The 12,114-nt window shown below is 39.9% G+C and overlaps 1 protein-coding gene across 1 annotated transcript in view; it reads right to left on the bottom strand.

The window, feature by feature from the left end:
- The window catches only part of DNAH8 (dynein axonemal heavy chain 8), a 127,896-nt gene that overhangs the window by 40,886 nt on the left and 74,896 nt on the right, over nucleotides 1–12,114 (bottom strand). Inside the window, exons 59-68 of the mRNA XM_035110511.3 lie at nucleotides 11,040–11,193; nucleotides 10,035–10,199; nucleotides 8,447–8,673; nucleotides 7,756–7,874; nucleotides 7,098–7,201; nucleotides 6,332–6,508; nucleotides 5,623–5,790; nucleotides 4,233–4,445; nucleotides 2,649–2,786; nucleotides 635–762 (exon numbers count right to left, since the gene is read on the bottom strand). Of these exons, the coding sequence (XP_034966402.3) occupies nucleotides 635–762; nucleotides 2,649–2,786; nucleotides 4,233–4,445; nucleotides 5,623–5,790; nucleotides 6,332–6,508; nucleotides 7,098–7,201; nucleotides 7,756–7,874; nucleotides 8,447–8,673; nucleotides 10,035–10,199; nucleotides 11,040–11,193 (1,593 nt within the window). The remainder of the gene's footprint in view (nucleotides 1–634; nucleotides 763–2,648; nucleotides 2,787–4,232; nucleotides 4,446–5,622; nucleotides 5,791–6,331; nucleotides 6,509–7,097; nucleotides 7,202–7,755; nucleotides 7,875–8,446; nucleotides 8,674–10,034; nucleotides 10,200–11,039; nucleotides 11,194–12,114) is intronic.

Here is a 12,114-nt window from a genome sequence, read left to right as displayed (position 1 = left end):
AGAATCTCCATTAGTATTTTTTCAAATTTCATTTTTTGAAAAACAATAAACATGGTACAGGCTTGTTAGAAAAATAAATACAGCAAGAACACCATTAGACACCCTTTAAATAATTACAGCAGGATTGAAGGGGGGCATAAACGGAGTTTGATGTCTATTGTACGTCTAAGTATTAAACTGGGAAGTAGGTGGATATTTCAAAACCCGCACAACTGGCTATTTAACTGGATGAGGATTCCACTAGCACTCAGTACAGTACTTAATTCGTTCCGGAGGTCCTGGACCAGCACTGTTCCTTATACAACTATAGGGATCAGTGGCACTGATGTATTGACTAAGAAGGGAAGCTAAAAGACTATAAGGGAGACAATTGTGAAAGGTCTAATCTGCTTATGTATCCAGTCACCTCCACCGCACCCCCAATAAAAAGGAAGAGGGGAAAGAAGAAAGTCATATCTATTCTAGATATTAAATATTGATCAATTCAGTTCACTTGAAGTTGAAATTAGGGCTTTTAGATTAATTGTGGAATAATTGTTATTCCACTGGGGTGTGATACAACTGGCTGCCTACTGATAGGTGCCCAGTAGTATTTTTCAATGAATTTCGATCCTTTATTTGTCCTACGCCGTACCTGTTTATCTGGGCTCGGAACTCTTTACTTTGCTGGGTCCATCTAATTTTCTCTCCACTCAAGCCATCTATAAGCGTAGAAGCTGCCTGCATCTTTCTCCTACACATTTCTGCATCATTCAAGAGGTCCTAAAATTAGGAAATGTTGTGTCACATTATACTTTTCAAAATGACAGTCATGATAGCCACGCTGCTTTGGGACAAATTATGAAGATATATCTTGAAAATAGATGACATGGTGTTATCAAGGTCATTCATGGCATAATAGCTGCTAGGTTTTGATGGGAGATAGAATAAAATTGCAGCATTTGTAAGAGAGTTGATGAAAAGAAACCATAGCAACTACAGTAGTGTTTTCTGCAGGCAGCAATAAGCTCAGGAACCTCAGCGAGGAGGGACACCAGGCCCCATCAGGTGGTGGATTTTCCCATTTCTTTTAGGTCAAAATAATTGCCAGTAATCATCCCCGCAATGTCAGTCTCAACCGGTTAATCCAACCACGGTGACACTGAGTAACACAAAACCACAGTCAGATGAAAAGAGGAAACAGGGTTTGGTGTACTGTTGTCACTTTACACCTTTAAGTTTCAGATATACATTAAACAGGAGGAAAGCCAAGCTGCCTTGAGTCCCATCAGGGAAATGTTAGGATAAGCCGTTGTATATTTTTATCCATTAGAACTGCATTCAAGAACCATCTTGTAAACACACAAAGAGTGTGTGTCATCCCCAATCTCTGCCAAGTGGGGCACAAGATTCCAGGGGGTTCTGGGTGATCATCCAGGGTCGTGTTTCTGTTTAGAATCAACATGTGACAGAGGCTGTAGTTTCTTTAGGAAATATGGTTTAAATACACATTTATACACCTGAGTTTAGATGAAGGGGGTGCAGATCTTGCAGCACTGTCATCTCAAGAGCATCTTGTTCTTCACCTGCCCAGCCATCCTAAGCACCATCCCTTTGTTCCTGCTTCCTGGCCAGCTTTAATGGCTGTTGTCCTTCATCCCCCACCAGGTGTTCTCCCTACTTCCTTTCTTGTTCCCAGGAAACCCCTGCTCCAAATAACTCCTCCCCATCCACACGATACCCAGCAGTGGAGGGAGGAGGAGGCGGAAGGAGTGGGGCGCACTGGGCGGCACACTGGACCCCAAGGTGTAGCACCCTCCAGCCCCACGCCGGATGCCTTCCCCTCAGCCACCTGCCTGGGAGGGATACAGCAGCTTGGCCCAACACTGCGCCCTGCCCCCAGATGCCCCACCTTATGGAGAGGCACCCACACACACACCCTATGCCACTGCTGCTACCTCAAGCCTAGTTTTTTTAAAGGCACATTCCTCCCTCCCCCCAGCATAGCCTGTAATCTTGGCAGCCTCCTGCTTTCTTGCCTAATGAATGTCTCACCTTTTGTCAGACTAATGACTCTGTTATACCTGGTCTTTGTTTGGCAGCTACCTAAGCCCAGTTCCTGAGGCAGCTGGCTTGACTTCAAACCCCACATTTACGCTGTGATTATGTAAGTGAAATAATGGTAAGATACGAGTTACCTGTGCAACTAAGCAGCGTAATACAACCTTTCACAACCTGGAGACATCCATCCAGATGCTTTGGACTACAACTCCCATCAGCCCCAGCTACTGAAGCATAGGAGTTGTAGTCCAAAACATCAGGATAGTACCATGTTGGGAAAGGCTGGTGTAATATTTATCATATCTATCTATATCTATCTATCTATCTATCTAAAATCTGCATTTCTGTCAACTAGGGTAAAAAACCTATAGTCTCTCCTGCATACTATTACGGTAAATAGGCCCACAAGCAACATTTCAGTACCATTCCCATGTCAGAAAGAAGTTCAAGATAAGGCAGTGGCCAGCTAGGAAATCAGCATCCTAAATTCTCTTCTTGGTGAAGCAGCATTTTATAAAACCTTATTCGGGGCTGGTCAGGGGATTAAGTCCATACAGTAAACAAAGCATCCTATACTTCTAAGTTTTCAACAGGTTCTCTTGTTTTACCATCTTTTCCTTCATAGCTGCATCAAACTTTGCTTGCACTTTATCCAGTTCTGCTTGCTTCTCATCTAATAATTCTTGAGCCTTTCCTAATTCTGCATTTGCTATTTTCAAACGCCCTTCTTGTTTTGCCAAGTTAGCCTAAAAATGAAAAATGAATGAAGTGACAATGTTTTCAGGAATGCACTGTGTTTTCTATAACTACATCTAAGGTTTTTGTTGCTGCTGCTTTTTTAGCTATGAAAAACAGACAGACAAAACACTAAGGCTAACTAGATGAAGCAGCTGTCTAAAGGGAAATTGTCCAAAGAGGGATTTTACTTGTCTGAATTGCCTCTCCCTGGCATAGAGGAACTATTATGACAACTCATTGAGACAGGAAAAGATCTACAACCAGATATTCTGCTTTTTGCTTTGTTTGAATAGTAAATGGCTGTATTTGCTGGTCTGAATAAATTTTTTGAGTCTTTCCTCACAGGGTCTTGTGCCTATTATTATTATTATTATTATTATTCACTTTCCCCATAGATTTCTCAAGTTGATGTACAAAATATAATAAAACCAGCCAAAAAACCAGCTCAGAAGAACAGCAAATGAATTAAAACATATACAGTCTACACAGTAGACAATCATGGCAGAAACCTATTCATTCAGCTGGGAAGGCTTGTCAGAATAAAAATGTCTTATTTATTTCATTTCATAAAATTTATATACCACTTGATTGTAAAAACCCTCAGAGATGGTTACAAAAAACAATAAAACAATAAAATGATCAATAAAAAAAGTTAACAACAATAACTTAAACCATTTTAAAAAATAAGATCAACAATAAAATAAAAGCAGATGCATCAACATTACATTCTAAATATCTGGGTAGGCTTGTCTAAATTTAGCAGGCACCAAAAAGAATACAGTGAAGGGGTTATGTTTCCCCCAGAAAGTACAGTTAGTGGTTTTGCATCTCGTATCTCAACAGGAATGCTGTTCCACAAAACAGAGACAGCCACAGTAAAAGCCCTGCTTTGAGTTATAGAAGCAATCCACTCTTGTGGGGAGGTGAAAAGTACTGCATGATACCGTCAATCAAATACGGATTGTTTTCAGTGTGTGATGTTGCATTGTGTTTTTACTACTTTTTGTTTGGAGCCGCCCAAAGTGGCTTGGGCAACCCAGTCAAATGGGTGGCATATATTGTTCTGGTAAATATATTAGTATTAGTATGATTGCTCTTTCCTCTTCAGAAAGATGCTTTAGTTGTGTTCCTTGCAATATTGTATAGTTCAAGGCTTCAAACTGTAAAAGTTAACTGTTGTTCAATTTTCAAAAATAATTTGTCAACTAATTCAACCAAAACAAAATTAAAGGTAGATTTGGAGTTTCCCAAACAAACGCAACATCTGCCAGAATTTCAAGGGAAGTTTAAATATTATTTAAAGATTAGTGGTATCATATATGAAGAGGAGGGGGGGGGCATGTTTCTAGTCCCATTACACCCAACGCTGCAGAAGCAGACAAAAGAGACATTGCATGGTTTCTTTTGCCTCTCAATAAATGGAAATGCACTTCAAATCAAAAGCTGCCATTTACCTTAAGAGGCAGTACTTCTCTGTTTATGCCATAAAATGTTGCCATGGCCAGTGTCCAAGAAAGAAGCCCTGCCACATTACCACAGACTTTTTTACCATTCTCAAAAGTATAATCTTCCATTTGAAAATAAGGCTGTAGCAATTCGACTGTCTCTTCATTAATGGAATCTTTAGCAAACTGCTGGAGACTCTGCAGAAATGGTCCACTCATTAGCTGAAAATAAACAAACAACACCTGTAAAACACTGTCCCAATTCTAATTATTCCTTGTATATTTGTATTTCTTTTTTAATTTCCTAGTTTCTAAATTCTACCGAAGTAGTGGAATGAAGCGAATGACCGGCTGTTTACTGTTACAGGTAGGTAGCTTTGTTGGTATAACGTAGTCAAAACAAAATAAAAAAATTATTTCCAGTAGCACCTTAGAGACCAACTAAGTTTGTCATTGGTATGAGCTTTCGTGTGCATGCACACTTCTTCAGATATTTACTGTTTACTGTTACTGTTTTAGGTTTGGGGAGTCTGTGACCCTCCAGATGTTGGGCTGCAGCTTCCATCCTTCTAAGCCATTGGTCAAACTGACTGGGGCTGATGGGAGTTAAGAGTTCCAACAGCACGTGGAGGGCCAAAAGTTACCCATCTTTGTCTTAAGAGTTGTGTTGATTGGACAACTGTTATGCAGTGGCCAGAAACTCTGATGAATTTAACAAATGGACAGGACATTTCTAATAAACATTTCCTGGCCACCTCAAATAACCTGCTTAATAAACTTCAGGTCCTTTATGGTATGTTGCCCTATATGAGATTCTGGAGAACAGCATAATGCTCTTATGTTCATAAAAAATATAAGAACATAAGAACAAACCTGTTGGATCATGCAATGGCTCATTCTAGTCCATCATCCTTTTCTCCCAGTGCCCAAGCAGCTCATTAGGGGAAGCCCACTGACACACACACACACACACACACACTGCAGTTTCCAGGCAAGATCAGACCATGAGGCCATAGTGGGCATCACCAAATGTCTCCTTTAATAACTGTTGTTGTCAATATAATTTATAAGCTGTCGTTCATTTCAAGAAGAAATACCAAGGTGGAATTGCATGTAATGCTCATTTCAAGTGGTAGGCAGAAGTAATGTCATGTCTAAGTGCATCTGACACTCACAGGAAAATTGGGAGCTCCCTTTTGTGGAAATAGAAATGCCTTCGGCTTAAACCAGGCATAGCTGCCAAGTTTTCCCTTTTCTCGCGAGGAAGCCTATTCAGCATAATGGAAAATCCCTTTAAAAAAAAGGGATAACTTGGCAGCTATGAAACCAGGGCACCACTAGATCCAAGCCATTGATTCCCCCACCCCCAGTATTAAAAGCATTTGGAAATGGGATTTACTTTCAGTGACTCGCTCCAAGATGGTTTCAAACAAGGCCTTTCTGGATCCATGGTAACTGAATCTATTTTCTTTTGGAATAGCAACAGACAGCAATCCATGATCCTCATGATAAGATGAGGTGGTTTGGCAAGCTTTCGAACTGTTGCGATATCTGCTGGTTTGATAGTCTGCAAAGGAAAAAATAAATTCATTTATTGCTTGGGCAAAATTATATATGGGCAAAGGGGAAACTTGGTACCCTGAATTTAACATCACATTTCTCTAAGCAATAGACAAAATGAGGAATAATGGGACACTCAGCTTCAAACGGGGACATCAAAAATTTAACTGAAGCACAGTTTTACCAGACTGCAGAAAGCCATAGTCAGCACAGACTTACAAACTACAGTATATTTCCCAAAGCTGCCATAGTGCACAGAGCATCTGAGATAAGGCAAGGTATTCAGCAATGAAAGAAATAAAAATTAGAAAATAATGTTGAACAACACAAATAGCACAAATAAAAGACTATTTCAAACCCTGTTAATGTTTAACAACGTTTCTAGCTTTGCACCTCCAGTTTCAAAGATAGGTACTGCACTTTGCAGCACAGGCAGGCAAGCAGACAATGGTATATTATCTACATTATACAATTCATGTATGATTGATTTCTTCATTTATGGTGGCTTCAAGAGAACTGTGAATATTCTGTTACAACATGTCACTCACATTCAAAGCAGCTTCAGCTTCTTCTAAGGCTGGTCTAGCTGCCTCCAGCTTTGCCTCTGCTACTACTTTCTCTGAATCAATTTCGTCTACAATCTTCTGTGCTTTGTCTTTTACGCCTTGAACTTCATTTTTCACTTTAGCTGATGCCTCAGCACTTACTGTCACCTCTGCTAGCACCTATTATAAAATTTAAAAACATGCAGGGTCACCCAGTTTGGAAGTTTGCAATGGAAGAGAGCTAGCAATGGTGAACTAAAGGTTTTACTTCGTCAAGCTCTTCATGAGCCACGTCCACAGGATCCAGCTCATAATGGGCTTATCCCCACCTAGCCTTCCAGGGTTGGGGGGGTGGATCTGACCCTTACACATTTAATTAATGTGTTGACAACAATGATGCCAAACAATGCTAGCTTAGAATAAGGGCAATTATTCCTGTATTGCACATGGGCGATCCTAGCCGATCAGGAACCATGCAGCAAGTACAATATTAGTGAGGGCAAACAAAACCGATTAAAAGTATTTTCCCTACATAGTTGGTGAGCTGTAAGGGAAAGGTGAGTAGTAGGGTGGTGGGGATAATGGGGTCAGAAAGCAAAGCAAGCAGGGGCAACATATAATTAACTCAGCAGTCCAGCAATGGGGCAAGGATAGTGCTGCTACACACTAGATAGATTTCTCCTTTTCAAAACATTGGGGGGGGGGACACAAAACCAGTGAACTCAGTCACTTTCCTTTATAAAATACTGTATTCTGGTATAAAACTTACTTTATCTGCTTTTACAGATGCCAAAGCCAGTTCCTTCTCTTTCACTGCCAACTCCTGGGAGAGTTTAGCAACAGATTCACTAGCTTCCATCAGCTTAGAAAGACCTACAAAAGGCATCAAAATTCAGAATAATTGAAAGTTATTTATGATGAGTAATAGTCAATGTTAATAGTCATTGAAATCAATGGATTTACTCTGAATATGACTTACCGTAGTTGGATATCACCCACATTAAATGCAATGTTATTTGCTGCCGAACTAGAAGTGAAACCTGTCTTTATAGACTAATTGGCATTTCTGCACACACAAAAAGCTATGTCCTGGCAAAATCTGGATCTAAGTTTGGTTTGTCAAAGGGAATTTAAAAAAAAAAATTGAAGGAAATTTGTTATCTTCATATAGAATACATGGAGAAATTTCATGAAGACTTTTCTTTAGGTGGAAAACTTCTGAGGCGAGTCATGCCTTTGTGTAGCTGGATCCAGAAGGGTGAAAGGTGATTTTCCTGCACCTCCTCTGCCCAGCAGTTCCCTGAAGAGACTCCACTGTGGGTTGGGGGACCCAGCTGGATGAGGTTGGCTTGGCTGTGGCGTGGGAGGGCTGAGAGGGAAGAGGAGATTGTTGGCAGGGGCAGTGAGCTGGAGTAATCTTATCTTACCTATGTGCATCCGCTCAGCTTGTTCATTAATGCTGGCTAGCTTTTCAGCATAAACATCTTTGTAGCCATTAATGAAAGAGAGGTAAGACTTCGGGGTCACATGAGCTCTTCTCCGGTACCTGGAACATGCAATGGGGACTGGCTCAAATGCTCATGTTCTCATCGGATACAATCCTAAACCTACGTTCATCTTCACTAGTACAATTATGTCAATGGCAAAAGCCACAGATTTCACTTTCGGCTGTAATCGCAATGCATGTTAATGAGCTGCAGTTGAAAAAATTGATTTCAAGCTATAACGACTTTGAAATAAATAACTGCTCATCTGCCTGAAACCCAAGTAACCATGCTAGATATAATCCCCTGTTATGTCTAGGTATAGGGGCAGTTCGATTCTAAGCTTATCTGTTTTCTCAAACAAGTGTCAAATATTTATTAACAGGAATCCAAAGTTTAATGTAATTGAAAAAGGAAAAAAAAGATGTGAAGAGTTACCTAAATTTTCATATAAAAGTACAAAATTTACATGTTGCATCTTTCATACAACAGTTATAACTGAGCAACCGAATCCATAGCTGGTTTAACTATTTTTTTAAAATGCACTATATGTATATAAAATAATCTATAAAAATACATATTCCAGTACCAAATGTTATCATTAAAGAATTACTACATATTTTTCAAACGCTACCTTTGGAAATAATTATCGCAGCTTTCTGAAACTAGATCATGAAAGATGCCCATAGTTTCCACCACTTGGGCTTTAACTTCAGGAGAACAGACAATGTTAAACTCTGACAGGAAATAATGTGATACAGCAACAAGGGCTTCCTTGGGCCACTGAGTAAACCAGTCCATGGTGCAGCCAGATATAAGGCCAGGAAATTTCAAAGAACGCGCACGAAACTTTTCACCAACCTACCAAGAATACAAAAAAAATTAATTGTAATATAAATGATTTTTTTATCCAGGCAAACTTAATAAATAATAGGAACAAAACTTTAGTTATTATTTCCCTCACATACAAATCCCAATCTAACTGCATGCAAAAAGGAAAGGGGAAAGATTGAGCACATTTAAAGTCTGCCAGATTATTGGCGATTGCAACTGTTAACTGTTTGTTATTTGCAAAGAAAGTGGGGGACTGAGGACTCAGCTAGAATGGTAAAGAAAAAGCTATTTACTGTATATGTGTTGTATATGTGATATAACATTGTGCCACCAGATGGCAATGTGGAGTCCTGTTTTTCTCTACCTGTTTTCCCTGTTTAAATTTACAACGCATTTAACTGAAACGCTTCTTTGACGTGTCTAGATCCAGGCAGAACTTAACCTCTTGGCCCAGTTGCTGAATTAGACCAAGAATGGAAACCACTTGTGAAATCTACTCCCATGTCCCTGTGCCCCAGAATCGTAGCATCATACTTGTGTCTTTCACCCTCACCACTTTGCGCAGCACAATCTACCGATCCAGGTCAGATGTGGAATCCTTCATGTGTCAGATTGGCAGCGGACAAGAGGGAGACACCGCCAAGTTTACAATGTCAGAAAACCACAACCTCTGAGATCAACATGGAGCTACCAGCCCTATTGTTGCTAGCTCCACCCACACCTTTTTCAGAACCCACAACAGTAGACACAGCTCAGGTCCTACCAGAGGTGCATGAAAAATCACTACCATGTGATAAAGTGGTGAAAGTGCAATAATTAATTTTATTAGTCATATGCACAACTAAATGCAGAGGCTGAGATCTGGAATTTTAAAAACATTTCCGCATCTGGGGTGTGTGTGAGTAAATACATATGAAAAATATACGTTCTCTTATAAGTTTGGTATTATTATCCTACTACATTTCTGTGTTTTTTTTTCCTTTTTCCTTTTCTTTGTATCATTTTATTTCTTTATAATTGAATCTTTTCAATAAAAAAGGTTGGCATTTTTGCATCTAAGGTCTCATATCTTAAGTTGCAATCCATTTCATAACTACTTTCCCTTCTCTACAGGGTAGTATAGAGCCTTCCTTGTCACCAACTTCAAAATTAACATACATAGGGCATAGCTGCGTGTTCCAGTTTTGTAGACCACATACAGAAATTGTTAGTAGAACAATTACCATGAGCTAGACTGCTGAGCCAAACTTGCAGGATTTGTCTTTAAAGAGCACGTTTGCCATAAAAATATTATTATTCACATTTAAATATATAGTCTTGAATGGGGGAGGATTATCATAAGGAAATATGTCCAAGGAAGGTAGATATGATTTTTAAAGAAAACTCACTGGAGAAAAGCAGAGAACAACATGAAGATTTTTCCTTGATCGTGATATAAAATATTCATAAAGATTATCAAAAGTAGGAGGAACTCGTGGTAGTTCTTTTTTCATTACAGATATCAATCCTTGGGTTATTTCATCCATTTCATCCCGAGCAAATAAATTGGAGATCTTAGCAGAGCCAGAGAAAAATGAAAATTCAGTTATGTATTTATAATGCAGCTTTGTAAACTATAGGTCTATGTTTCCTTTCCAAAACTGTCTAATAGTTAAGCCTTTATATATGCAGGCCAAAGGCTATCTTATTTCCTTACTTGAAGAGATGTACTCTAATCCAATGGACCATGTTTAAAGCAACCAGGACCATGAATGCGGAGTCTTTGTTTGGCAAGCAAGAGTGTGGCAGGGGAGAGGGAACTGAATCTAGCCCCCTGCCACACTCTGATTGTCAGGATTTTAGCTTTTTTTAAAGGGCCTTGTGCATATAAATCTGGTTGTTGGGTAAAAGATAGGACCTGTGCGTACAACACACCACTGTGCATACAGTGCTTGAAATTCCGCAGAGTTCTCACTCCAACAAAAATAATCACATTTGCACAACTTTTATATAATCCATGGGAAACATGCAAGAATATAGACCTCAATAAATAAAGTTTATCCCTGAAAACTAGTTGTGGGTTCAGCCCACTTCCCAAAAGCCTCTTTGCTCCTGCCTTATCAAGGGACATGGGCATGATCCCAGAAATAAATTAATAATTTCATTTAAAATTTATCCCTGAATTGTAACTTTATTTTTTAAAAATATTTTTCAAGATTTACATCTCTGCTAACAGTAGCTCATGTGTGTTGACTTCCATCATCCTTGACTATTAACCTGATCATGCTGGCTGGGGCTGATGGGAGTTGCAGTCAAACCTACCCTGAACTTTTGAAATAGAAGGACAAGCAAAACATCTAACTGTCATCATAGCAACACAGCTATAAAAGCCTCTGTTGAGCTGAAATGCTAACCTCTCCAGAAGAAAGCAGGTTATTAAGAAATTCCAGAAACGCTTCATCTTTTATTTCATTATCTGTGAAAATAAATGTTATTCCTTTTCCTTCAGCACCAGCAACTCTGTATAAAAGCTTTAGATCGTCTGTCAGATTGCTCACATTGTATGATCTAGGAAGCAAAAATGAAAAGGACAGAAAGCTTAGCATGCAGTACTGATTCATCACCTACTAACTTCGGGAAAAGTAGTCTGCATCACTGAAGCCAGCAAGAGAGGGAAGCAAGAGCTACCGGTAGCTGAGCAAGGACTGCCCCTTTTAGGAGGGGCATCCTTGTATAAACAGATTCCATAGTGCGCATACTACTTCTTCAAAATGTATTTTAAGCACACATTTCAAAATGAAGCAATCAGCAAAACAACTTAAGCCGCTTTAAAAATAAAAAACACCACCTTTCATAAGACCCTTAAATTCCTCTGGTCAGAATCAAGGGAGACTACAATTACCAGTTTGTGCCCCCCCCCCCATTTCTTAATTAACCCAGATTGTCAGGCCATCATCTCATTCGCTAGTGACAAATGGGAGTGGCCATTTCAAGGGTTGCAATTCCGCTTCAATCAACAACCCTCAAAATGACTAGAAACTGCAGCAGAGTCCACACACACACACCTTTTTAGTTCAAAACACTTTTGAAAGCTAGTGCCTTTGCCAGTCCTCTCAGAGCAGGGGAGCCAAAAGTGGCTTTAAAAGTGTTTTGAAATAAAAAAAAAGAAGGAATAGAAGGAAAGTGAGAACACCATAATTGTACCGGTAAGGGGCCCCTGACCATCAGGTCCAGTCGTGTCCGACTCTGGAGTTGCGGCGCTCATCTCACTCTATAGGCCAAGGGAGCCAGCGTTTGTCCACAAACAGCTTCCGGGTCATGTGGCCAGCATGACAAAGCTGCTTCTGGCGAACCAGAGCGGCGCACGGAAATGCCGTTTACCTTCCCGCCAGAGCGGTCCCTATTTATCTACTTGCACTTTGATGTGCTTTCGAACTGCTAGGTGGACAGGAGCTGGGACCAAGCAACGGGAGCTCACCCCATTGCAGG

This window comes from Zootoca vivipara, chromosome 3 (assembly GCF_965207765.1).
Source record: "Zootoca vivipara chromosome 3, rZooViv2.hap1.1, whole genome shotgun sequence".
NCBI classification, from domain to species: Eukaryota; Metazoa; Chordata; class Lepidosauria; order Squamata; family Lacertidae; genus Zootoca; species Zootoca vivipara.
The sequence above is the reverse complement of the archived record's forward strand: the minus strand, read 5'-3'. Positions and strand labels throughout refer to the sequence as shown.